A 25243-nucleotide genomic window follows, 5' to 3' on the forward strand; every position below is an offset into this window, starting at 1 on the left:
TCTCAGGCGGCAAAATCATTTCTATTGCTTTTCTTCCATAGTTGAAACGATCTTCCAACCCATAGACTTTCCCCAACCAAATTGGCCCTGTCACCATTGGGTTTTGGCTCTTTTTCTTCTATTGATGATCTAAGCCCTAAATCTATATGCATTGCTTCTGTTTGTTGGAGAGGCTGCTCATCAATAATTCCTAAGAGACGCCTCGACGGCATCCACTAGAGAGCGGAGCGTACTAAAGATTCTTAATATAAGCCTATAGCTATGCGTAGGTCTATGGACTCTCAAGGTTGGGAGTCAAAAGGATAAGTGTTCAAATGCCCCCCTTTTGCACCTGTGGGCAACAACATTTATATTTTCTGAGGCTTGGGGGAAACCAATTGTTCAACGGTCTACTGGCCTGCTGAGCGACCGGATCCCGTGCCTTCAGTGAAAAAGCCGACCAGGTGGATACGTACACACAACCTTCTGGGTATTCCTCCTCCTTGACTATATATTCTTGATCAATAGGGGTTGCTTCAATGGGAACATGCGTTGAGTGGGGATCCAAGCATGTGATCACGTTCGTTTTCCCTAGCACCTCTTCTGATCTCATCTCACCATGTGGCACAACTCAACTCTGAGATGAGAAGTCCGTTTTATCGACTAGGTTGGGCCGTTGGGGTCATGGTGCGGTCCAAGGAGATTCATTGTCAAGGCATGCGGATGCAGGCAAATCTTTGACAAAACCTCGTTTGGCACGTCTTTCCAGCGTAAGCTGTCAGCTTTTTAGAAACCTTGTGTTTTCATTTTTTTCATTTAGTTGGAAAAAATTTAACCATAAAAAGACATAGGAAGGAATCTCCAAATGAAATTTTTCGACTTACTTCATCTCATTTTCGTGAAGAAAGGCATGCCTCCAACCAAACAGACTATAAGTTGCCAAGATCTTTATGTAAAGCACTCTACGCCTTTTATTTGTTAGAAGATATTTCAAAAAAGACTTGTCAAATGACATCAGAATTTATGATTTCGTAGTTTGCAAACTTTGTGTTAGTAATGCTCAAGAGGCCGAAAGGCCAGCTTTCACTCACGGTCTTCATGTTGCATGTTCAAAGGCTCTTATATACGTGAGAGGTCAAGACTCGTGAGGTAATGCAGCCTTGTATAAACTCATGGTCTTACATGGGAGTAATCTATTCGTCAATTGTCTACTACTTTTTAGCATATTGCATGATGTATATCTCTTGCTTATTTCAAAATAGAATTACTGCCGGTGTCATGATGTATAGCTACATTTACATCTATGCAGGTTATGGAAGTATGAAACACATGGAACTCTCCACGATAAGTATGACTATCTACCATTTCCTGTTATATGTTCTTTTAATTCATTATATTTTTTAATCTTGGAAATATCTGGTTCCTATTTTATTTTTTATAATAGTAGGCTTATGTTTGTAATTGCCAATGATGCTATTTTATTTACTTCATTTTGTATGTTAGTTGATTCTTTTCATTCTGCTTTTAAGGTTCAAAATATTGATACTCCCTATACGCCGGTATGGGCGTATTGGGCGAATCAATACCTTTTTTTCTTACATTTTTTTATTTTTTTAACAGGTTCAGAAGGGAGGTTTAGGTCTCTTCCACACCCTGAACCTGTCAGACCCCCAATACACCCACTATAAGGGCATATTGGAGGGGTCCCGGAACAATACGTATCAACTGATACAAGTCGATACGTGTGAATACTTTGAACCTTGGTTTTTATTTTTTATTTGCAAATGAAAATTAGCCTTCGTGACTGCAAGTCAAATATCTGCCTCCCCATTACATGGTAGAGATTTGAAATTTGCTAGCCTAGGTTTTTTCAGTGGCTTCTTGTAGGAAACCATGTCAATTTGCACCTTACCTACTGTTTGCAAGTTATAATATTCACCAGAAAAAATGAGTGAGGACATTCTCTTTACCACGCCTGGTTTTGTCTTCTTCGTAGAGAAGTTCATTGCATGGTTTTCAAAACCGGACCGGACGGTCGGTCCAGAAAAACTAGGAACTAGTCACCTGACCGATTCCATTTTCCCCCAAAACCACCTTTCTCCCTAAAACCATTGATTTTGGTCAACAAACTATTGAGCCATCCGGTTAACCGTTTGAACAGTTGACCATTTTCCAATTCTTTTAATTTTTTTTGTCAGAACAGGCTGACTGTTCGGGTCAAATGGTCGGACCATTCGAACTGATAACTGGACCCAACCGATTCGGTCACCGGCTCATTTTTAAAAACCATGGTTCATTGTATTTGGTTTCCCAACACTAAGAAGAGAATCTTGCGTCTCTGATAGTTTCATATTAGTTATTTTTTGTTTTATTCAGCATTGATCATCAAGGTTTAATTAGAGATTTCATTGGACTAAGAGTCGTTACACCTGAGCTCATGTTGATGAAAATATTCTCAAAACCTTGGTACTTTGTCTGGCAAGGTCCCATTGATGTTCAACCATGATAATCAGCTAAACAAATTCAGTTAGTACTTTGCCTGGCAAGGTCCCTTCGCTAGTTACTATTTAAAATTATTGAGTTTATTAATCAATTAAATTTTTCTTTTCTAATTTTTTGGTCGATGCAGAATGGGTACTGTTGAAACACATATATTGGCCCGTATCATTCATATTAAATCAACACTTTAAACCTTGTTAATATTATATGAACATAATTTTCTAAACAACAACATCCAAATTTCCAATTGCAAATTAATCAATGAAGTCTTGTTAACAGATTGATATGTGCGCATGCTATACATCATTTTTATTGTTTTATACATGGTTTTGATGATGATTTTCATGATTCTTATCCTAATTGAGAATGATTTCAGGAAATCAAGAGTTTGGGACAGCTTAGGGTGAAAATAGCATAAAGACATGCTGATAGGGCGAATAGGGAAGCATTTCGGCCCATCTAGAAGAAAGACCTAGCTAAGAATCAAAATGAGAGCACTTCAGCCCATAAAGAAGCAAAGCCTAATTCAAAACTCTATGGGAAACACCAAGGAGAGAGCCCAACCAAAACCCTCCAAGGGAAGCATTTCGGCTCACCAAAGAAGGAGGCCCAACTACAGCCCAATTCACTACCCTAGGGAGAACCCAAAAAGGCGACTACCTTTAGAGAAGAGAAAAGATGCTGAAGGGAGAGGTATAAAAGAAAAGAAAAAGAAGAAATTAGGGTTCGAACCCCTTAAAGCAAATTGAAGAAGATAAGTGCTGAAGAAGGAAGAGAAGGCTGCTGAATGCGAATTGGAGAGGAGAAGATCGAAGATTGATGCAACAATCATACGTTGTCTTCTTCTTTGGTTTTGCGATTTCAGTAACCTAAGTTCGATTAGGGTTTAATGGCTTTTCTTTATTGAATCTTTCTTTCTCTCTATGATTCGAATCATGTTGGATGTTAATTCAGACCTGTAATTAAATCTTTTATATTATTCGATTGATTGGATTCATTCTTGGGACTTCTTGATTAGGGTTTTCAATTGATAGAATAATCTTGACTGAATTGTTCTTATTTCTTGGATTGCTTGAATTGCTTGAGAAAGAGTTTAGATAATCAGATCATCTAATCAAGAAAACGGACTAAATGCATTTTAGAGATAATTTGCATGGTTCGTGGCATTCATTCATACCTGAATTGATGACCTTCAAATTTTGTGTTCTTAATGCATCTATAGGGATTAAATTCTTGATAGAGATATAGAAATTGTCACCCATAGATAGAGCGGGTTGTGCTCGAGAAAGGCTGCTCATATCATTAGGGTTTCGCCAAACCATGACTAAATCCCACATCAATTGAATAACTTAATGATTTAACTGCTGAACCGGTTCTGTTAGGGTTTACATATAGCTTTTCTTTTCATTGCATGAAGGTGGTTTGATTCAAAACTATTTAGGGCAGTTTGCTAATTAAGAATTAGGGTTTTTATGTGTTTAATATTTTGGTTTATCAAATAACAAAAGGCTAATTCAATACTAGTAGTTGTTGGACCAATCCTCATGGGAACGATACTCTACTCATCATTGTATTACTTAATCGGCTAGTGCACTTGCTAGTGTAATCTATATGCATCATAGATAAATTACTAATATGTTACTATTTTTTTTTGGATAATATTTACATGATTGTTTTGATAATAACTAATAATGTTACTATGACTAGCAGATCTTTTGGTAACCAATGTCAGGGAATACAAAACTCAGAAAAGCATCCCTCCAAAAGAAAATGAAATCAGAAAATTACAATGAACGATATGGAATTTTGTAATATGGTATAGTGGTTGCAAAAAATGGAAAGCCTTATTTAAGAAAATGAAAATGTCAGCTTGAAGTGTACTTGCAGAATCACATGCAGTCAAACTCCAAATCTTCTCAGCAAAACGGACATTGAATTGTATACAGCAGGACCAAAGCTCACCATCAAGTGATCATTTCTAGTAGACATCCTAAAAGTAATATAATAACATCACAGGTTAGACGATTCTGTTACTCCCCCCTTGATTGTTGATAATGAAAGAACAATAAGGTAATTTAGTATAACGAGTCACTAGGCCTCCAACAACACAATAATAAGCTTCCAAAGAAAGAAAAAGAAGAAAAGACGAACCACAAACAAACAAGAAACAACACTAAGGTTGCCAAGGCATTCACTGCTGACATGTAACTTATTAGCCAATATTAGCAGTAATAATTTTGCCCCTTTTACAGGGAAAACAAAATTTCCTGCCCCATTTTACATGGGAAGATGGTTTCTAATTAGGTATGTCCTATCGAGTCAGAAGCTAAAGATTCTCATTAACCACAAAATAGCTGCTTACTAGACCAAGAGCTTCTGCTGCACTTCTGCGACTCTTAGCACCACATACCCCAACAAGCAGATTCAATAGAAATTTCCTTTGATCTTCTCTTAATTGTTTTTTAAGACCACGAGCCACCATATCCATCTCAGGCTGCAGAAACAAACTCACCATATTATATTAGATAATGAAGAAGCAAAGTAGCCATTAGCCCATTACTGAAAGCACCCATAGACAGATCAACTAATTACTGAAGTTGACAGGAACTGAATTACCAGAGTACTAGTCTAAGACATGTCCATCTGTTGACTGTATATCTCACTCTCAATATTAACAAAACTATCAATGAAAGGAAAAAAGCAGAGTGTCCAAATCAACAACTTCGGTTAAGTTGGCTAGAAAGCGCTAAACGTAAAGCCTATTCTTGAGCCAAAAATGTGCTTTGGTGTATATGAGATTACAACTGCTCCCAAGCCACAAATGGTGTTTAAACATCACGGTAAAGGCATATAGAAAAAAATTAAGGCATTGTTCTATGCACGTCAAGATCTGAAACTTGTCTAGAGTCTAAACCAAAAGAAAGGTAAAGGAGAAAAAGTGCCAGTTTGGGAGGTCTCAAGCGCAGTGGCTTCTGGTTTTCCAAGGTGGACCCCACATGGACAGCCTACAAGCTATGTTTGGTGAAAAATCTTGAGAGCCCAATTTGGCTGTCAATCAGTAATTTGAAGGGCTCCACTTCAGACTCTTTGAATACCTTATCAGGAGCACTTCAAAGCCAGCCAAATCAGCTTAGCTGAATCTTCAGCTCAGCCCTCCCAAATGGGCCCCAAGTGTCATGGTCATAGATCATGAAATTATAGAGAACAAGAAGATACTGAGGGTAACTGTTACAGTATTTCACAAACAAATGTTCACTACTTAAAAAGAATCTAATTCCAGTGAACTTCAACACAATAGATGTTCTTATTCATTGAAAAGGTGGATTCTAGGACATAACCAAGAAAGAAAACATCTGAACTATGTGATTGACCATAGATAACCAGGTACGTACAGAGGATTCTTCAGGAGGAAATATCTGGTGAATGAGACAGATTCCTGATAGTTCTACCATTGCTTCAGAATGACTTCCTTGCATTTCAAATGCCTGTAAGCATACATCATAATACAGCTGATGAACAAACAGTAGCCATCAAAATAACAGGAGAATTTTGAGAAAGCAAAACATCTGTAAAATGCATAACACAAGATATAAGTTGATGTCATCCATTCTCAGAAAAATCTTGCCAAATAACATGATAATGCACATAACCATTATTTAAAGGCCATCTACAGCCTTATTCGTGAAACATGGCTACTTATGATCCCTGTTTGCTTGTTATGCATAAAAACAAAGGTTTATTTATTTATATTTGGTGGTTTTCTCTCAAACAAAGAGAGAATATACACCAAAGGAAAATTCTGTATAAAAATCCTACTTAATTTGGTCTATTCACGTGTACTTCTAAGCCAGAATCAAGAGGTTTTCTCTACCCCTAGCAGAGATGTAATTAAAGGAACATCTACATGATTTCCTCAATGGGACTTACCCAAATATTAAAAAGCCCGATTATTAGTTTAATTGGGAGAATTATGTTATGTGAGAAATTATACTAAGAATTTTCCACTAACAGGGGTGTTGGTGAAAAAGGTTTGGAAATATTATAGTGATCTCCTTGATGTCCCTCTTGTTCAATATCATTCTGTTCATGACAGGATTTTGGATTGGTTTGTGAGGGGAGCCACACTCAATATTCAGTCGGGTCAGATTATTTGCTCTCCCACTACTGAATGAGTTAGCACACTCAATCAGATTAAAAAGCCAGAAGGATATGGCTTACAGTCCTGAGAGAATACTAAAAATTCATACTAGGATATCCCTTGGATGATGATAATGGTAATGGTGAAATAATGATCATCACATGCAGTCTCAAAAAGCTTTGAAAAGACAAAAATTACCCAAGCCTGCAAAAAGCGTGAGCGTGTGCGTGCTGCAACCGTTGCTGACACAATTCTCACAGCATCAATGTCCTCAAGCCCAATGTTAACAGCAAGCCCAGCAACAAATTGTCGTGCATCTTCACCACCCATCTGAACAGGTTTATAGCTCATTGAACTGCAGCATTCCTAAATAAGTCACAACTTCAGGAAAAAAAAGTACTTAAAGATCATTGATTAACAAAACCACTTTGCAGCAACCAGCATATAGAGAATTACAAGACATATCTGAACCAAGTACCTGATGCAAGTGTTCAGAACCAATTCAACTGAAGTACGATAGAAAGAACTCCGTGCATTAGCTGTCTCCATTGAAACCCTTGCGCCAGAAGTTTTGCATATTTGACGTAACTGATTGCCAAAACAACCAAAGGTAAGCATAGTTTCATTATTGCCTGAACAGTTAAGGTATTGGAGTATAGAGCAGACAAAACTGCAAATACCTGATTGTCTTTGAAAAATGAATTGAGTCAAGACTCAAGGAGTAAATTTGTTCCATTAGGAAGTATTTATGCAAAAAAGTAAAATAAAGAACAAAATCAATATCCATGTTGCATGGATACTTCAAAATAGATGCCAAGTCCACGCCGGACATTTCAATTGTTAGTGTCAATTCTATGTTGATCACCATTCCAAGTTGTTCCATGCGTAAGGTAGGACTGAATGCCTTTTAACAATAACTGTAAGATGGAGAATATTCTAGTATTGATAGTATGGGAGTTTGGTAATGTTGTTCAGTCTATTTAAATCTTCTCTTCTAGAACTTAACTGCTATTGTGATGCATGGGCAAGGGCTAAGGCTGAAAACAGCTTTTATCTTTGACAGATGGTCTTCATGTGGAGCTTAATTTGTGGATTAGATCTTTAGTTACCTCAGGCTGGCATGCATGAGAATGTGGGTTTGAGTCTGATGACGGTGACTTTGTGAGAAAAATAAATGCCAAACATTAGGACCATACCAGTCCACCCTTCCCAAGACTCCAGATAGCTAGGACCAACATTGGGTAATGGCCTGTTTTTTTATCTTTAGTTATGTTTATAGGGGTTAGGAAGGAAAATTGTTGCATGTAGTTCCTCCTCATTATTGGCAATTTCTTATCACTTATTCTTGTATCTTCTCACTTTTAATGAAATCTTCTCTTGCTATGAAAATAATTATTCTCCCATAGTTTTAAAAAGTCGCCCTCGGGTTTCTTAGTGGGGAATCATGAACAATCATGAATTCATGATTCAGCTGAAGAAAAACAAGTGCTGCTATATGTCACACACACACACACAAAAAAAAAAAAAAAAAAACATATCGCTACATGTCTCAGATATCAAGTGATCCAAAGGTCTGAATCAAACAAAGCTCTAGGAATTTGTTTTAGACGCGGAAGGAACCAGTAACCAATCCATCACCATCAATATAATGTCAGCCACAATTCTCGTTAAGCTTCCGCATTTACCTTCAAATATTCTCCCTGTCCAAATACCCCAAAAGATCCTTAATTTATTACCATTGATCCTGGGACACTTAGAGAAGATTTCTCTAAAATTTATTGGATCAAGCCTAGGTCCCACCAAACCTGCACAATATTTCCAGATGAAGTCCACCACACTGCATCAACTGAACAGATGCGCCACAAGTTCTTCAATTTTACAGCACATACATCACCAAGTAGCCAAATAAAATTATCTTCTTTTCAGATGATCCAGTGTAAAAACATTTGCCCAATGCAAGTAACCATGCAAGGCACTTCAGAATATCAACAAACAAAAAAATATCATATTCTTTTCAGCCTTTATCACTGACGAAAGCTCAGACCTACATGCTCTAAAGGAATATACAACAGCTTCTATTAAACCCATCTTCACTTGGCAACTCTTCTTATTCACCAACCAACCCATCTTCTTTTCTACCTCCAGAAAGGACAACAGCTTCAACTGGGGAACGGGGAACCTTGTGACAACCCTACTCATTCTTCCTTCCCATCACTTTGTCAAGAAGGATATAAAAATCCCTTAATAGGCTCACTCCAAAAAGAAATGAGCCATAATAAGTTCAGAAAATAAGCGACCCAAAACATAGTTCTACCCCATATTTCAATTGTATCCCAATACCCAACCTTCCTCAGTTGCCGAACCCAGCCCAAAGTTGAAACTACTCAACTTATGGACCCTCCAAGAAACTCTAGTCTCCCAATGGTTCAGTAAACGCCTCTTACTTCCCACCAAACTTATTGGTCTGTAAACCTTTGGGAGTAAAGCTTCTTTTTTCTTAGGAATTACTGCAATATAAGTGGCATTTGCATCCGGATTTACTTTTCCTTTAAACCAAAATTCATTAAAGGCTTCTAAGAAATCAGCTTTGATTATATCCCAACATTTTAGGTAGAAAGCAATGGTGAAACCATCTGGTCCTGGAGCTTTTGAATTGTCCATCATTAAGAAAACTGTTTCTTTATCTCCTCCAATGTGAACCTATCTTCCGGTGATTCCTTTTGGAAGTTTGGAACAAAGGCAAACTGGCTCAACCCAGTGCAGGCAAAGGATCTCTTACCTCCTCATTTCTTCCACAAATGTCTTTAATGTGATTCACAAAAACTCTCACAATTTCCACCTCCCTTGATAAAGTTTCTCCTTCAAACTCCACACTAGAGAGTGAAAGAATCTAGTATCCCCATCTCCCTCTAAAAGCCATCTACACCATGATTTTTGTCTCCAAGAAATTTCCTTCTTCCTCGAGATCTTCCATCTCTCTTTTTAACACCCATCTTTCTTTCCTTTCCACTTCTGAAAGTGTTCTCAATGATTCATTCTCATCTAGCTCCCCTATTCTTTTAAGGAGTCTTCTTATCCATCCTCCCAAAATTCTCTTTGTTCCACTCTTTTATCCTTTCTTTGAATCTCTTTAGCTTTTTGACAAATCTGACTCCTTTTTTCCTCACAAAGATTCCATTTTCCTCCCACCACTCCTTAATTTTCACCAGAAACTAGGGGTCTTCCAGCCACATATTTTCAAATCAAAAAAGGGTTGGACCTCCTACAAGCCTCTCCTACCCTAAACTTATAGGGCAATGGTTAGAAGTTCTACGCAGGGCTTTTTGATACCAAGTCTTCTCACATCTCTTCCCATTTAACCAAATTTACAACATTTGTACTAGGGACACCACCACATATCCCTTCACGGTCTCAATACTTGGGCTCCTCACCTTTCTCGATGCACGCACATGGTGGAACAAACTATGATACCCGAGTATCTGATGATATTTAATCTGACCAAATACCACCACATACCCCTTACTAGTATCATCTGCAAATTGTAGAAGTGTTAAGGGAACCTCCTCCCTTCCTACTCTCCACCCTCTTATCAAATTCCTTGAGTCTGCTCTATGGATCAATCTCCCAAGCACATCAACAATCAGGGTGAAAAGAAAAGGGGAAAGAGGATCTCCTTGTCTTAGACCTCTCAACGCATGAAAGAAGTCAACCACAGTCCCATTCACCAAGATAGAATAATGACAAGTCCTAACACAGCCCCAAATCCACTTACACCACCTGTCTCCAAAACCAAAACTCCTCAACACCTCCATCAAGAAAGACCAATCAACCAAGTCATAAGCCTTCTCCAAATCCAATTTGCAAGCCACTCCCTTCTTCTTTGACTTCCTAAAGCTCTCCAAGCTCTCATTTGCAATGAAAATCTGGTCGGTGATCTGTCTTCCCTCCACAAAAGCACCTTGGTTGGATGCAATAATAGAGGGAAGCACCTTCTCTATCCTGAGAGACAGCACCTTTGCAATGATTTTGTACAAGCTAGTCACTAGACTAATAGGTCTAAAATCCTTTGGTTGTGATGCATCTTTCTTCTTTGGGATTAAAGCAATGAAAGTTGAATTCAAGCTCGGATTTATTACACCTCTCCTGTAGAACTCCTCAAAAACTGATCTAAGATCATACTCCAAAATATCCCAACAGTCCTGGTAAAAGGCCATTGTGAACCCATCTGGACCCGAAGCTTTTGTCCTATCCATTGAGAATGTTGTTTCCTTTACCTCCTCCATATCAAAACTTTTTTCTAACCACTCTCTCTTCTCTACACTTAGAGTCGGCCAATCCAATCCCTCCAACCACACTCTCTCATTCATAGGCCTTCTAAAAATAGATTTGAAGTGGTTTACTAGAGCCTCTGCAATTTCTGTCGGGTAGGACAACACTGCTCCATCAACTTCCAAATTAGAGATGAAATTCTTCTTTCTCCTCCCATTTGCCACTGAATGGAAAAACTTTGTGTTTCTGTCTCCCTCCTTTAGCCACTTACACCTGGATTTTTGCCTCCAACTAATTTCCTCCTTAACCAAGATGTCCTCCATCTGCCTCTTCAAAACCCATTTCAACTTCCTTTCTTCCTCTCCAAAGGAACCTCTCTCTTCCTTTAGGTCCAAATCCTCGATTTGCTCCACCATAACTTGTTTTCTCTCTTCTAATCTTCCAAACTCCAACCTATTCCACTCCTTTAATTGTGATTTTAAGTATTGGAGTTTCTTGTGGAACCTCATTCCCTCCCAATCAACTACCGGATTAGCTTGCTCCCACCATTCTCTGATCTTCTCAATGAAACCCGAATGAGTCAACCACATGTTTTCAAACCTAAAAGGGGTAGGCCCAACTCCTCTTATTTCCTCCTTGACCAACACTATAGGCCAGTGGTCTAAAGTAAGTCTTGGGAGAGCCCTAGAAGTAATATTGCCCCAATGTTCCTCCCAATCTATTGAGAACAAAAATCTGTCCAACTTAGAGCAAATTGGCATTGATTGAAAGTTGGACCAAGTGAAGTTATTATTTAGGAAAGGAAGTTCTTTAAGTTCAAAAGAGTCCACAAATTGGTTGAACTTCCTCATACTTCTTGTCACTCTCTGTCTGGGGTTGTTGGTTTCCTCTGTAAATCTCACTACATTAAAATCCCCTCCTACACACCAAGGTCCATCCCAGAGGCCTCTAATGTCACTCAATTCTTCCCATAATTTCTCCCTCTGCCTATAGTCATTGGGGCCATACACATTTGTTAGTACCCATTCATACCCATCGTCCACCTGTTTGAACTTTAGGGAGACAGAATGATCTCCAATTAGCTCCTGCACACCTATGAGTAAATCTTCTTTCCACAAGGTCACAATCCCTCCTAAGGAACCCCACGAGGGAGCAGCCACCCACTTTATACCCCTAGAACTCCACACACTCCTTGCCCATCTGCAATCAAAATCCATTCTTTTGGACTCCTGAAGCATTACCACATCCGGATTAAACTTCTTAATTACCTCTTTAATTGCCACTCTCTTCCTAATGCTGCCCAACCCCCTCACATTCCAACTTAGGATTCTCATTGAAAACTCTTAGCCTTAACCCTAACTCCTCCGAGATCTATTTAGACCCTTTTCTTCTATCCCCTTTCACTTCAAACTTCTTGTCCCCCTCAATATCTCTTTTTAATCTCTCCACTTCACTCAACTTTCTATTCTTCATCTTGCTGTCCTCTTTTTTTTTTGCATGTAGGCTTTTACATCATTCAAGTTCTTCAGCTTGCACCCCAACTTTTTCACAAACTCTGCAACTGACTCTTCCCCACTAGTTTCCTCTTCTTCTAAAGTTGCACTCTCCTCACTCCTAGGAAACTTCTCATTCCTTCTCACATTACCTCCAACAACAGCCCTTTATGTCCCCTCCATGCTCCCTCTCTGCATTTCCTTCCTCTCCACTTCACCCAAAAGGCTCTCTATGATTTCCCATATTTTTGTCTCCCTGCAAGTTTTCTCACCCACTCCCCCCCCCCCCTTATAGACGCACTGTGGCTTTCAGACCAAGGGCTTCCGACTCTTGGTTGAGAAGAGAATCTGGAACAAGGGACACAGAGAGCTCATCAGTAGCCAAAACTGAATTGACAGAGTTGAGGGATTTACCTGAGGCAGAACTGTGAGGAGAGAGCATAGGCGAAGGAGTGGTAGTCACTTTCTTTTTTGAGAAATTAGAGCACTCTGTCTCCCCGAGTTGAGGGAAGAAAATCCCTGTCGCTGTATCAACACAAAGACCCCTTTTTGTACCCAAGTATGTACCTCTCTGTGAGGTACCCTTGTTCAGCTCTGAGAAGACCCGAGCTACCTCCTTTTCGGCCTCTTGCAAAGCGCTAGAACTAGGGAAGGGCTCAGCCAAATTTGGGTTAAGATCATTCACCCGCTCCTCCCCCTCCTCCTTTCCCTCCCCCACCGAATACCACGTTGGCTAGAGTATCGGCTAACCAGTTTACCAATCTTCTCACCCATTTTATCCTAAAATTCATATTCTTGGTGATTCATAAAAACTTTTTTAACTCATCCATGTAGCACCATATCACAGATCCTAGATCCTTTAACCAACCCACCACCAATTTTGAGTCCCCTTCAATCACCAAATTGGTTATGTTCAAATCATTAGAAATTTGTGCTCCTTGTAAGGCTGCAAGCAATTCTGCCTTGAGAGAGTCCCCAATCCCCAGTGGGCCAGAAAACAAGGCTATTAGTTTGCCTTCATGTCTCTCACAACCCCTCCTATACCAGCAGGTCATGGATGACCCCTGCTACTCCCATCAAAATTCAGTTTCACACGGTCTCGAGGTGGGGGTAGCCATGCAGCATTTATTCTTTCCTTTCTAGAAAAGCTTCTTGCAACTCGAAACATCACACAATCCCTTATTTCTTCCTTGCTTCTTTCCTTCTCAAAGAAAATTCTCACATTCCTCTCTTCCCAAATGATCCAAACAAAGGCTGCTCTAACACACCTCCATATTACTCTTCCCCTCTTTTTGGCCAAGTAAATGTAGAAGGATCAAACATCAAGTTAGCCTCCGCTGGTAAGGACCATCTGCACCCAAACAAAGAAAAAAACCAATTCCATATATCTGCAGCTATAGTTGTCAAGGCGGCGCCTAGGCAACGCCTAGGTGACAAGGCGCCCTTTGAGGCTCGCCTCGCCTAATCACCAAGCAGTTTTGTACTATGTATTGTAAAATACTTGTTTATTCTTCATTTTTTGACATTATAATTATAAAATAGGCACTATTAAACTAAAATATTCATTTCCTATAACAAAAATAAGGGTTCAGCCCCTATATTTTTTGAATTTTCTTTTCCTTCTATTTTTTTCTTTTCATGAATATGTTGATTTTCTATACTTTAACATGAACTCTATACTTTTCTAATGAATAATTATTAAGGAAATATGGCTATGGTACCTAGGGAACTACCCTAGGATCTATGTTTTCTATATAAAAAAATCCATCGCCTAGGCGACACCTGGGTGCCCGCCTAGTCGACTAGGCGACAAGGCGCCCCGCTGATGCCTAGTCTCGCCTTGGTGCCTTGAAAGCTATGTCTGCAGCAAAAGAGAAAGAAATCAGTAAGTGAGAGCACCTCGCATTATCATATTCGCACAAAACACAACAGTTTGGAGAGACATAAATTGGGTCTCCTCTTTTATTGCATTTCCAAAGCATTAATTTTCCCATGAATTACTTCCCCACAAAAAGCTCGTATTTTAGGGGGAATGGGTTTGCACCAGAACTCTTTCAAGGGAAACAAAGGAGAGGATGAAGAATTACAAAGAGACTTGAAGAACAAAGCACAAGAAAACAGACCCTGAGGGTAGGGGACCCAGACACCTACATCACCCATACACTTCGAACATCTACTAGGAAACTAAGAGCCCCATTTCTTCAAAGCCACCTACATCACCCATTCAGCTACATTGAGCCCCAAATTGAAATCAGCCTGCATGACATATCATCCAGACCCAAACCACCCAATCCCAAATTCTTAAGCCCTAACTTCACATACAATCCTCCAATCCACCTCCTCCAAATGATTCATGAAACCATAGAACCTCATTTTTTTAATTCCTAACTACAATTCTTTATCACCTCCCTATTGGTTATGTTAGAAATCATATTTAACATGGCCCAACCAGATCTGGTGGTTGGCCAAATTATTAAGAAAGAATTCTAACCCAACCCGGGAACCAATTCCCCAATAATTTGAAATCTGAATCTCCAAATCAATCTTGCACTGAACTGGACCAGATTTGAAACCCAAATTAAATGTTGATTGTACCTGATACGGAGTCCACAAAAACAGCTCCCAAAGTGGTAGTTCACACCCAATATCAGACCTAGATCGGCCTCCTATTTAAGATGGTGCAGCGGTGTGTGTGTGAAGCCAATTCAGCAATGTAGTTTCAGCAAAACCGAACTCAAACCTCCTTGGATCAATGCAGCCGTGTGAACCTTGATGTGACTAGTGTTTTTCTCCAAAAACTTAGCTAAGGACTAAAGAAAATCAGTCCCTACAGTGGCTGGTTCGAACTAGGGTTTTGGGGTACAAGGGAAGAGAGAAAGAGTGGGGAGAATTTGGATGGTTCACCCCCTCCCTCCCATCCCTTATATAGAGCATTCTCCTAATCCTATTAGGAGCTTATCCAAATCAAATTTGGATCAGGACTCGTCCATGTTTAAATAAGCCTTATCTTCTTTAAAAGAAATGGGTGCTCCATACTCATATTCGTGCCCATAGAAAGGCATTGCATGGCCACTTTAGGCTTAAAATTGTGTAGCATGAGACCCACAAAGGTCTCACATGAGTCCACAAGGGTTCGGCCCCACCCATAAAAAGGGGCAGGCCAAATTCACTTCCCCTGACCCAATCAGCTTGGGCTCAGTTTGGCCCAACATTTAAACATAAATGATCCTTGGATTCAGCCACTCTATGAAGACCCCAAGGATAACAGACTTATACAATATGAAACCCATCAAGAAATCAGTCCAATAATGGTCTTTTGCCCTTAACCTCTCAGCCCATAATCATCAAAACATTGCTCACAGGGAAGGACTTCTTCCCTGACTACAAAATGCAGTATCACACTCTCTGCTCAAATGGATCCCAGGATTAAAACCTTTTGCAAACATTTTTCCTTGATCTCGTCCTACTGCTACTCCAACCATTCAATACAAATAATCTTCTATGGGCCCGTGTTGATGTTGTTTTGTTGCTGGTTCTCCACTAGATTCTCAGGAATAGGGGACAAGCTGCCTTCTGTCAACACTCAGGCTCTTTTCAACGGCATCTCCGTGATCAGAATGGAACCAAAATTTCTAAATGTAGGTCTGCTAGGATCGGCACTAAGGTGGTATGCCTAAAAGATGGTAGATGGCACTTGATGGGGTGATCAGAGGTTTTAGAGGTGAAGGGGGTTTCAGATCTCAAATCTAAGATCTAAGAGGGGATAAGGCGGGAAGAGTCTTTGAGCGCAAGAAAGTTGTAACTACCTTAAGGATTCATGAACAAGACTTGTGATAGTCACTTATGGATCTCTTCGAAGGTCCACTATTTATAGTTTTCCTAGGGCCCTTTTCCTTCCAGAAGGTTCCTTCTAGGCTTGCTTCTAGATGATTAACCCAATTTGCACCATTTATACTAGTTGGGGCATCGCCTCATGTCCCTTTAGGGTTTCAGTACTCGGGTTCTCACCTTTTCAGACGCACACACATGATGGCATGAGTTGTGACACCCCTTACTAGATTTGGATGTGGACATGCTCCAATGATGTGCAATCTAGCAAAATACTGATCGAGTATTTGCGATTTGTGTGTCTGGCTTAGTGTTCTATTGAGGAACAAAGTATTATGTATTGCAATGTGATGTAAGTGACTCTTATTGCATTTCAAATCACAATTGTGACCATTTAAGATCAATGCCTTGCGCTATTATTTCCATCACAGCTTATGCAATATGTGATTACCAATCACATCCTCTTTTAGGATGCACCAAGCATGGAGAGGATGCTAGACAAATGATCTAAACAAGTTTAGAGAATAAATCATTCCTTAAACAACCTGCTGCAGGAGTCCATCTATCAACCCAAAACTTGGGAACAATGTCAAAAATATTTTAGACTGAACAAATCTAAAACATCCTCTCTGAACAGAAAACAAAAAACAGAAGTCCACCACCTCTCTCTTAACAAAAATAGGATATCTAAGGTTCCATTCTCACAAGGGCCATCTAGTGACTTTCTCCTCTATGTGAAAACCAACAAACCTACCCAAAAATTCTAAATGATTCCTTAACCACCTAGCCGTCTCCACCTCAACTATAAGAACTAATAAATCCATCATCAAACAGTTCTTTCAAATTGGGCCCATCCAATCAAAAGTCCTGATCATCTGATAGTATTCAAATACTACAAGGGTTGTTGCAGCACCTTCGGTGACCAAGATGGGTCTAGTATTCTTGTTTTAAAAGAGGGCATGTTTTGCAACTTTAGTAAGTTCAAGTTCAATGAAGTGGAGCAAAGTGACCCACCACCAAGTAGTGGAGGGAAGCAAATAGCAACAGCAGCACATTGATGTATGCTGGATATTTTTCAACTTCATTGGTTGGCTAGAAAAGTATGCAACAGTAAATTACAATATGGCAAAAATATGGTGCATAGATCATTAAGTTAAGCTAAACAAAAACTCATTTGGCAGTAAAATACGGAATAATTACCAGTTATGTGGAATTATATTAACCAAGAAAGCACATTAAAATATATACACATGGACAAATTTCAATAGGTCACAGAAGCACTAACATGCATGACATCTTCTTCCATAAAGTCCCTCCCGCTCATTTTGTTATCCATGATTGCTGGAAATCAAGTTAATTAGATGTTATTTGTAGAAGAGAAGTATGAACATAACTATTTATGAACTTGTTGCAAATATATGGAAGAAGCAAACTTTGTACCTACAAGACAAACCAAGAATAGTAGTAACATCACTTCCTACACAGGCCTTCCAAGGATTTAAAACAGAAAATTTAATGCATATTTATGGTGATCTACGTTAGCTACCTACTACAATTCATTGGTGTCACAAACATCATGCAATATAAACCTGTTAAAGATCATCCGGTTATTGACAGTTTAAGCAAAGAGAAGTGGGTAATCGATTCCAATAATGCATTGACTAGAATTGTTAGCAATATAAACCCTTAGAACAGAAGAAACAAAAGTAAAGAAGGTATCCTTCTATTTACCCATAAGAAAAAGATTAGATAATTCTCCAACATAAGGTTTGTTTCATTGTATGTTTTGGTTATGTTGGATATTGTCCTCAACTTCAAGCCTCCGATTTTATATTCTCACGGCCCCTATTTTTCTTTTTCCACTTCCTTATCAAAAAATAAAAATAAAAATAATCATCATTCACAAGCAAAAATATTTGAAGTTTAACAATAAGGTCCGTCAAGGATAATCGCACATATAGTTAAACATGGTTTGAAATATCAACATGCACCACTAGAAACATAAATGTCTCAAACCCACAAGCAATCTTGTGTTGTACACCTAATTTTGATAATGGATCCTTACAAACAAGCTTGAAAAAAAAATGCTTAATCGAATCCTACTGGATTACAACTCATATTATAATCTGAAGTCCTGGGCCAACCGAAGAAACTAAAGATGAGGCAGTTGAGTTTCTGTACCTAGAAAGGGAGAATAGGGAAGGGAATTGATCCTTAAGTGGTGTCTCCCCCACCCACACATGCTCCCAGAACCTTACCATATTTTCAAAACACAAATTGTACCTAACAAAGGGTAGAAAACAAGGAAAAATGGCATGGATGGCTTTCCAAGGTGTTGTTGCTGAAGCTCTAGCCGAAATTCTAGCGTCCCAACCATCTTACGTCAGCCCGTGGATGCAATTATTTTTGTTATAGGGGCTAAACCGTTATTTTTGTTATAGGAAAAGAAGAAAAGAAAATGTGTTGAATAGAAAATGTGTAGTAGTAGTAATAGTAGTAGTAGTAGTAGTAGTAGTAGTCGTAGTAGTAGAAAATGTGTTTATTAGACAAAATTTTAAGTTTCCTTACTTATTGGTTCAGGTTTTAATGTCTTTGGGACAGCATTTGGCAATGTTTATATTTATTAAACCCTAACAAATAAGAAAATAATAAAAAGAAATTAGTATATAAACACACAAAATGAATATTTTAGTTTAATAGTGCCTATTTTATAACCACAGTCAAAAAATAAAGAATAAAAAAGTATTTTATAATACATAGTACAAAACTGTTTGGCGATTAGGCGAGGTGAGCCTCAAAAGGCGCCTTGTCACCTAAGCGTCGCCTTGACAACTATGGTTGTGCTTATATACTAATTTCCTTTTATTATTTTCTTATTTGTTAGGGTTTAATCAACACAAACATTGTTAAATGCTGTATTTTCTTCTTCTTGCGCCTTGAAAACTATATTATAAACTACACCTTGTAATGGTTGCCTCCACAATCATTACTAGTAGGGGTGAGCAAATGGGTAGGTTCTACCCGGAACCGAACCGAACCAGCCTTGAACCAACCCTATCCATCTACTATAAGGTAGGGCCTAGTTCCAAATTCTTGGAACCGACCCCCACCCAGGCCAGTTCCAGGGTCAAGGGGTTTACCCTACGTCCCTACCCAAACTGACCCAATGAACCAGCCTTGGTTGGCCTTGGTGGACTCAGCCTTGGAGCCAAACTTGACTTGAAATAAACCCCAAAATATTTTTAAGGATGTGAAGATTTGAGCCCAGGTACTCATGGTTACAAAAGCCATGGTCTCTCTTAACCATTGAGTTACTTAAGTATTTTTTTTTATCAGTAATGTGATTTGATCAATTGTTTTCATTTTAATATTTATGTGTATAATAAATAATGTAAAAGGTAATATTTACAAAATGTAAATCATAATGACAAATTTTCAACCATAGATTAATATACTATGATAATCTACATATTAAATTGCTTAATAATCAATAAAGATAATATAAGTTTTAAACTATATATTATCATTATTGAAAATTTTGAAGGTGTTTCATTTTTTTTTCTTGAAGGGGGAGAGTAAGGAAATAATAGGTTCCATGGATAGACCCGAAACCCAACCCCGGAACCGACCTTCGCAAGGTAGGTTTCGGTTCCAATGGAACCAACCCCTACGAGGTAGGTTCGAGGTTCTGCCATGGAACCGAACCGAACTGACCCATGCTCACCCCTAATTACTGGCCATTCAAAGGTTTAATATGTTAAATAAATAAAACTTACCCATAAAATAATGATTATTTTGACACATGACAATGACCAGGCTTAAACTTATTGAACAAGTTTCTCAACCAGAAGAATATGGATATCCCTTTTGAGTTCCATGTTAATTTCCACATGGAAGGAAGGTTGCTGGGTCATTTAAGGTGGGAGCAGTTTTTCTAGTCAAATCATTTAGCTGAAAAGGCTGAACAACCAAATAATCTTCCATGTGGAAAATTAGTTTGAGGTTCAAAATAATCCCATGCAGTCACTCATTATTCCCTATTAATATTGGCAAATTTGAAACTATAAAGCATAAACATTGACCCTTGGTCAGGAAAAAAATAGAAAAAAAGAAAAAAGAAAACCATTCTTTTGCAGAAAATTCAACATTAAGAATGTTGAAACTTTCAATCAGCATCTTACTTTTAGAAGACACTGATAAAAAATGGTCCATATATTGATATGGACTGGAAGGTTGCATAGATAGCTAATCCAGATGGTCCCCCACATGATGGAACAGTTTCATATCTGCGACATTTTTTTATCAGCATTCATATCTGCAACATTATACTTCAATATGGCAGAAACAGGGTAGGTTGTCTAACAAAGCTCCCTACTTGATCCAACTAGTGTATTTTTTCCATATATGTACTACCTACTTCCATGTGGAGGGATGATGTGGCTAATCTGAGCCATCCACAAAGTAGGGTACTGCCACTTAATCTCTCCACATGCAGAAATAGGGATGTCAAGTAGGAAATTTCTCTTCTTAATCCAACTATGCTATTTTGCACGTGGCCAATCTGAGCCATCCAGTAAGTAGTGGATCACTTGGACAAGCCACTTATTCAACTGCCCAGTGTACATAAGCTCTGTACCCTGCCTTTTATCAGTGAGAAAATCTGTGATGTCAGAACGACATGATACCTGAAGAGCTTTAACCAATCGAAACCCACCCATGAATTTTGATAAATACCACCCAATTGAATACCACATTTATGACACCGGTTGATTGGTCACAAAATTTTCGGATACCATGTCTATCCGGTATCATAGTCAAACCCTTCTTAGTATTTCCACAAGTAACATTGGCTCTAGAATGATTAAGTATTGTAATCTTAAACTTGTCCAAAAAAGAGGGGCACATTTCAAACATGTCGCAAGATTTTTTGGCTCATTAATAGAGGATGGCAAGATGAAAGTATGGCACCATTTTAGCAAGCCAGCTTTCCACGTTTAAGATTCTTTCATCATTCTGACTTTCTACGTTAAACAATCTGACTACCAGCACAAACCCCTATATATGCATGTATGCATGTAGGTATTTATGTCCATGTGTGTGTGAGAGAGAGAGAGAGGGTGGCCTATTATTGCATGGATTGAAAGGGGTTTTTGAACTAGTAAATCCTGATTACATATAGAAAGATATCCTGATTCAGCTCTTGAATTGAGAAACTCAAATTATCAGCCTAGTATAAATAAAAGCCTGCAAGAGGCAGAGATGGATATTAATCCATCACAGCCCATATTCATTTTCGTCATATACACCCATCGTTTGCATGGGTTATATTCACAGAGGGATACTTAGAATAGGTCCGGATCACTACATTGTCGTTCCTATTTATTGGGAGAAAACATAAAATAGTCATGTAAAGTGTTAAGGTAACTATGGAGTGGATAAAGCTTCCTATTTATTGGGAGAAAACATAAAATAGTCATGTAAAGTGTTAAGGTAACTATGGAGTGGATAAAGCGCATAAAAATCCGTTGATCCTTGGGATTACCTTACCCATTCCATTGCAAGTTTTGTTCTGTTTGTAAAGCTCCCCTGGGAATCGCAGACTAGCCAAAATTTTCACTCATTTGTGCAAATTCTCCCTTCACTTTGCAGCAGTAGAGAAAGACCGAGAGTTACATCAACAATAAAGTGAATTTCCTTACTAAACAAATAATAGTTCAAATTAACATGCAAGAAAAACACATCCAGTGCCAATTACCAGAGAAAAAAAGAGGTGCCCTCTAAAACGTAGAAGGCACAGACAAAACTAACCTCTAATAATTCTATTCGCCTCCCTCTGCAACTCCTCCTTGTTAACCATTAGGGTCGGCGAAGGAAGCGAAACTGGCCACCAACTAGGGAGCTTCTTCTCTCGTACTGTGACACGTTTTTGCGGCTGCATTTCTTCGACTTTCGTCACCATTACTCGAGCAGGTGAAAGAGGATTAACGGAAACACTTAAGTCCTTCTTCCTTTCTTCACTCCCCCTAAATCTCCCCCCGACAACCACCTCTCTACCTCCAAGACTCCGATCCCTCCTCCAAATCAGACTTCCATGCCCAAATCCAAGTCTAGACCCAAACCTCAACCCTAAGTCCACCAGAACCCTCACAGAAAACACAACGACGCAACTCCACAGCACAAAATTCGCCAAGAACAGCAGCGAAGAACGTCGACAAGAGATTACAATCCTCCGGTCGCTATCGATCATAACCAGAGCCTGCAAATCCCTGATAGCTTCCTTACCGGACGAAACGAATCGATGTAATCTCACTTCGGATGACCTGATAATCCTTCTCAGCGATGTAGAAGCTTGGTTCGCTATCTCTTCTATGTCGATTACCATCTCAATTTTTTCATTGGAAGCCGGTTTCGTCTTAGTCTTCGGTTTTCGGCGACGGAGAGAACAAGAGATTCCGATGGTCCGGATATCTGTATACTTTAAATGACGACACTGTCGCCCATGGAGGCAGCGAGGAGTGGAAACTGAAGACGATAATGCTATTAAGCTTGCGGCTTTCATGAACATGGATGCCGGTATGCGAACAACAAAGAGTGAGAATATGAGAGCCAAAGTTTTGTACATACGTAGGGAAAATTCCCGATATGTAGGGAAAGTTTTGTATATATCCCGGTATGTTATTAATTACCGGAACTTTAAAACGATATCAGTTCCATCACGTGATATTAGTTGCGAGTTAAATATTTTTGTAATATCAAAAATAACCTTTATAAAAAGAATTTGGACCATTTTACACTTTTCCCTTCCCATTTCCATAATTCTCTTTCTATTCAATCTGAATTAAACGAACGAGAGAGGAGACTTAACTCAACTCTCACAATTTTACCCAGCGTTAATTATCGCTCTTCATTCCAAGCACGCTTCACTCAAATCTCACCATTTCATCCCTTTCTCTTCATTTCAAATACTCCATTCCATTCCTTTTTTTTCAAACTCGATTGAAGAAACAACTTCACGTGCAGCCCTTGAAGGAACAACGAGTTCAAAAAAGGGGGTACAATTTCTTCCAACAACAGCAACAAGAGTCATCTTTTTTTTTATTTCAACTTTTCCAATGGTGCATTTGCTTGACATCACCGTCATGAAGAAGTGGTCTTTGACGCCAAGTACTAAATCGTCATAGAATGAAAATTCGGGCATTAGATTGTCGCATTTTAAAGTTTGGATACAAAATTGGCACCAACCTAAAGTACAGGGTACCTATTGGGAATTTTCCCATATATCTATCTATTATCTATATACTAGTCACACAGGTACATCACACAAAATTGAAGGTGGAGCTTTAAAATGAGCTCTATGATATTTTCAATTAAATGGTGAACTTTTAAGTTAATTCAAGTATTAGTTTTTAGGGAAAAATCCCCATTAGTGCCATATACTTTGGGTTTAGTGGCACTTTGGCCTCGAACTTTAAAATGTGACAATTCAATATTCGAACTTTCAAAATGTGCCAATTTAGTATTTATTGTTAATCGGTTGTTAAATGGTGCTTGAAAAGATAAATATCCTTTCAGTGTCATCTAATTGGATTTGATCAACCATCAAAACATTGACAAAAAATAAACAACCCAAATCCTTGTCTCTTCTATTCAAGAAAGTTGGAGTCACCACGATGCCTGAGACGTGACCCTGACTTTCTCGAATATAAGAGACAAGGAGTTGGGATTGTTCATTTTTTGTCAATGTTTGAATGGTTGATAAAGAGAATTAGATGGCACTCGAAGGGCATTTGTGTTTTTTCAAATGCCACTTAACGATGAATTAACGATTGGTTGATAACATGTATTAGATTGGCACATTTTAAAAGTTTGGGTATTGAATTATTGCGTTTTAAAGTTCAGAAACCAAAATGACACTAGGCCCAAAATACAAGGTACTAATCGGGAATTTTCCCTATTTTTTAAGCTAGTTTATTCAATCACAATATAAGGCACTCTTTGGTGGTAAATACTATTTGAAGTACACAAATTTATTTGGAATGTTTTTTACTTTTAAAATACGAAATAAAAACACAAAAAACACGAAACCGGCTTTTCAAGCTTCGTGCTTTTTACACCTCTGACGAGCCAAGATGCTTCATGCGACGCACATGTATTATTTATTATTTACCCTATTCAAACTCAGCCTTGCGCCACACCTATTCAATGGACTATGTTTCTCCCCATTTTCCGATCGTCTGTTCTAATTCGTCCGTCAGAAACATCAACTCCACCGTCGAGTGATTTGGCATTAACACAAGTAAACTCATGTCATTTTTTCGCATTGTGCTCATCAGCTGGTATAAGCCATTCACTAACCTTTGAATCTTCATGTCTCATTTTCAGAGTTTCTCACCAGATAAACCAGTGTAACCTTACCGAAAATCATCGAGTGTCGGCATCATACACCTCCCCTACATCCCCTTTCTACTTAATAATACCCTTGTTGGTTTCTACCACATATCTTCTATTAATACTTTGTATTTTCTTGTAATGCATATAATGGGGTTTCATTTCCAATCAAATGTTGTTTGTATTGTCTTTAACTCTTTATTGTCTCGTGCTTTATACTATATTGCAATTGATGTGTCTGATTCCCATGCTTCGGTTGGGTTTCACTGAGAAATATTGGGTACCTATGAATGAATTGGCTGAGTTTCATCATGAAATATTGGTTATTTGTGAATAAAATCGCCTATATTTCATTGGGTTCTATTGTAATGCATCTAATCCTTCAATTTTCCATGGAATCGCTGATGCATTGGTGTTTCACACTGACTCCATATAAAACCCTCTCTCATATTGGTTATTAGAACTTTCTTCTTTTTTTTTTTTTTAACATTGTGTGTAGGTACTGTTGTTGACACGTGTCATTTTTTTTGCAACTAAATGGTATGCAACGCTTTTACTATTTAAAGCAAAACTTTCAAACATTTCCATATGAATGATTTTCGTAGCAATATGAAATCATAAGTATATCACGTAATATTAACTTTTCTAT

General features: G+C 38.6%; 1 protein-coding gene and 1 long non-coding RNA gene across 3 annotated transcripts; one reads left to right on the top strand and one right to left on the bottom strand.

Annotated features, from left to right (window-relative positions):
• The first annotated feature begins 5 nt into the window (after window positions 1–5).
• LOC148873160 (uncharacterized) lies at window positions 6–3487 on the top strand. Its single transcript, XR_016105131.1, has 3 exons — window positions 6–749; window positions 1289–1327; window positions 2855–3487. It is a non-coding gene; the product is annotated as an uncharacterized LOC148873160 (long non-coding RNA).
• A 610-nt stretch (window positions 3488–4097) lies between these two features.
• LOC148873161 (phosphoribosylformylglycinamidine synthase) lies at window positions 4098–22839 on the bottom strand. Of its 2 annotated transcripts, XM_088965355.1 has the most exons (8): window positions 22015–22042; window positions 21754–21847; window positions 17492–17547; window positions 7095–7204; window positions 6815–6971; window positions 5871–5963; window positions 4841–4972; window positions 4098–4468 (listed from the first exon to the last, which is right to left on the bottom strand). In XM_088965355.1, the coding sequence occupies exons 2-8, from the start codon at window positions 21755–21757 to the stop codon at window positions 4457–4459; spliced, it is 564 nt and encodes a 187-aa protein (XP_088821481.1). In that variant the 5' UTR covers window positions 21758–21847; window positions 22015–22042; the 3' UTR covers window positions 4098–4456. The 2 variants fall into 2 exon arrangements, with proteins under 2 accessions (XP_088821481.1, XP_088821480.1); XM_088965354.1 differs by lacking the exon at window positions 21754–21847 and having other exon boundaries at window positions 22015–22839.
• Between the last annotated feature and the right edge of the window lie 2404 nt (window positions 22840–25243).

Source organism: Nelumbo lutea, chromosome 1 (genome assembly GCF_056320005.1).
Source record: "Nelumbo lutea isolate HS-2025 chromosome 1, American lotus-T2T, whole genome shotgun sequence".
NCBI lineage: Eukaryota > Viridiplantae > Streptophyta > Magnoliopsida > Proteales > Nelumbonaceae > Nelumbo > Nelumbo lutea.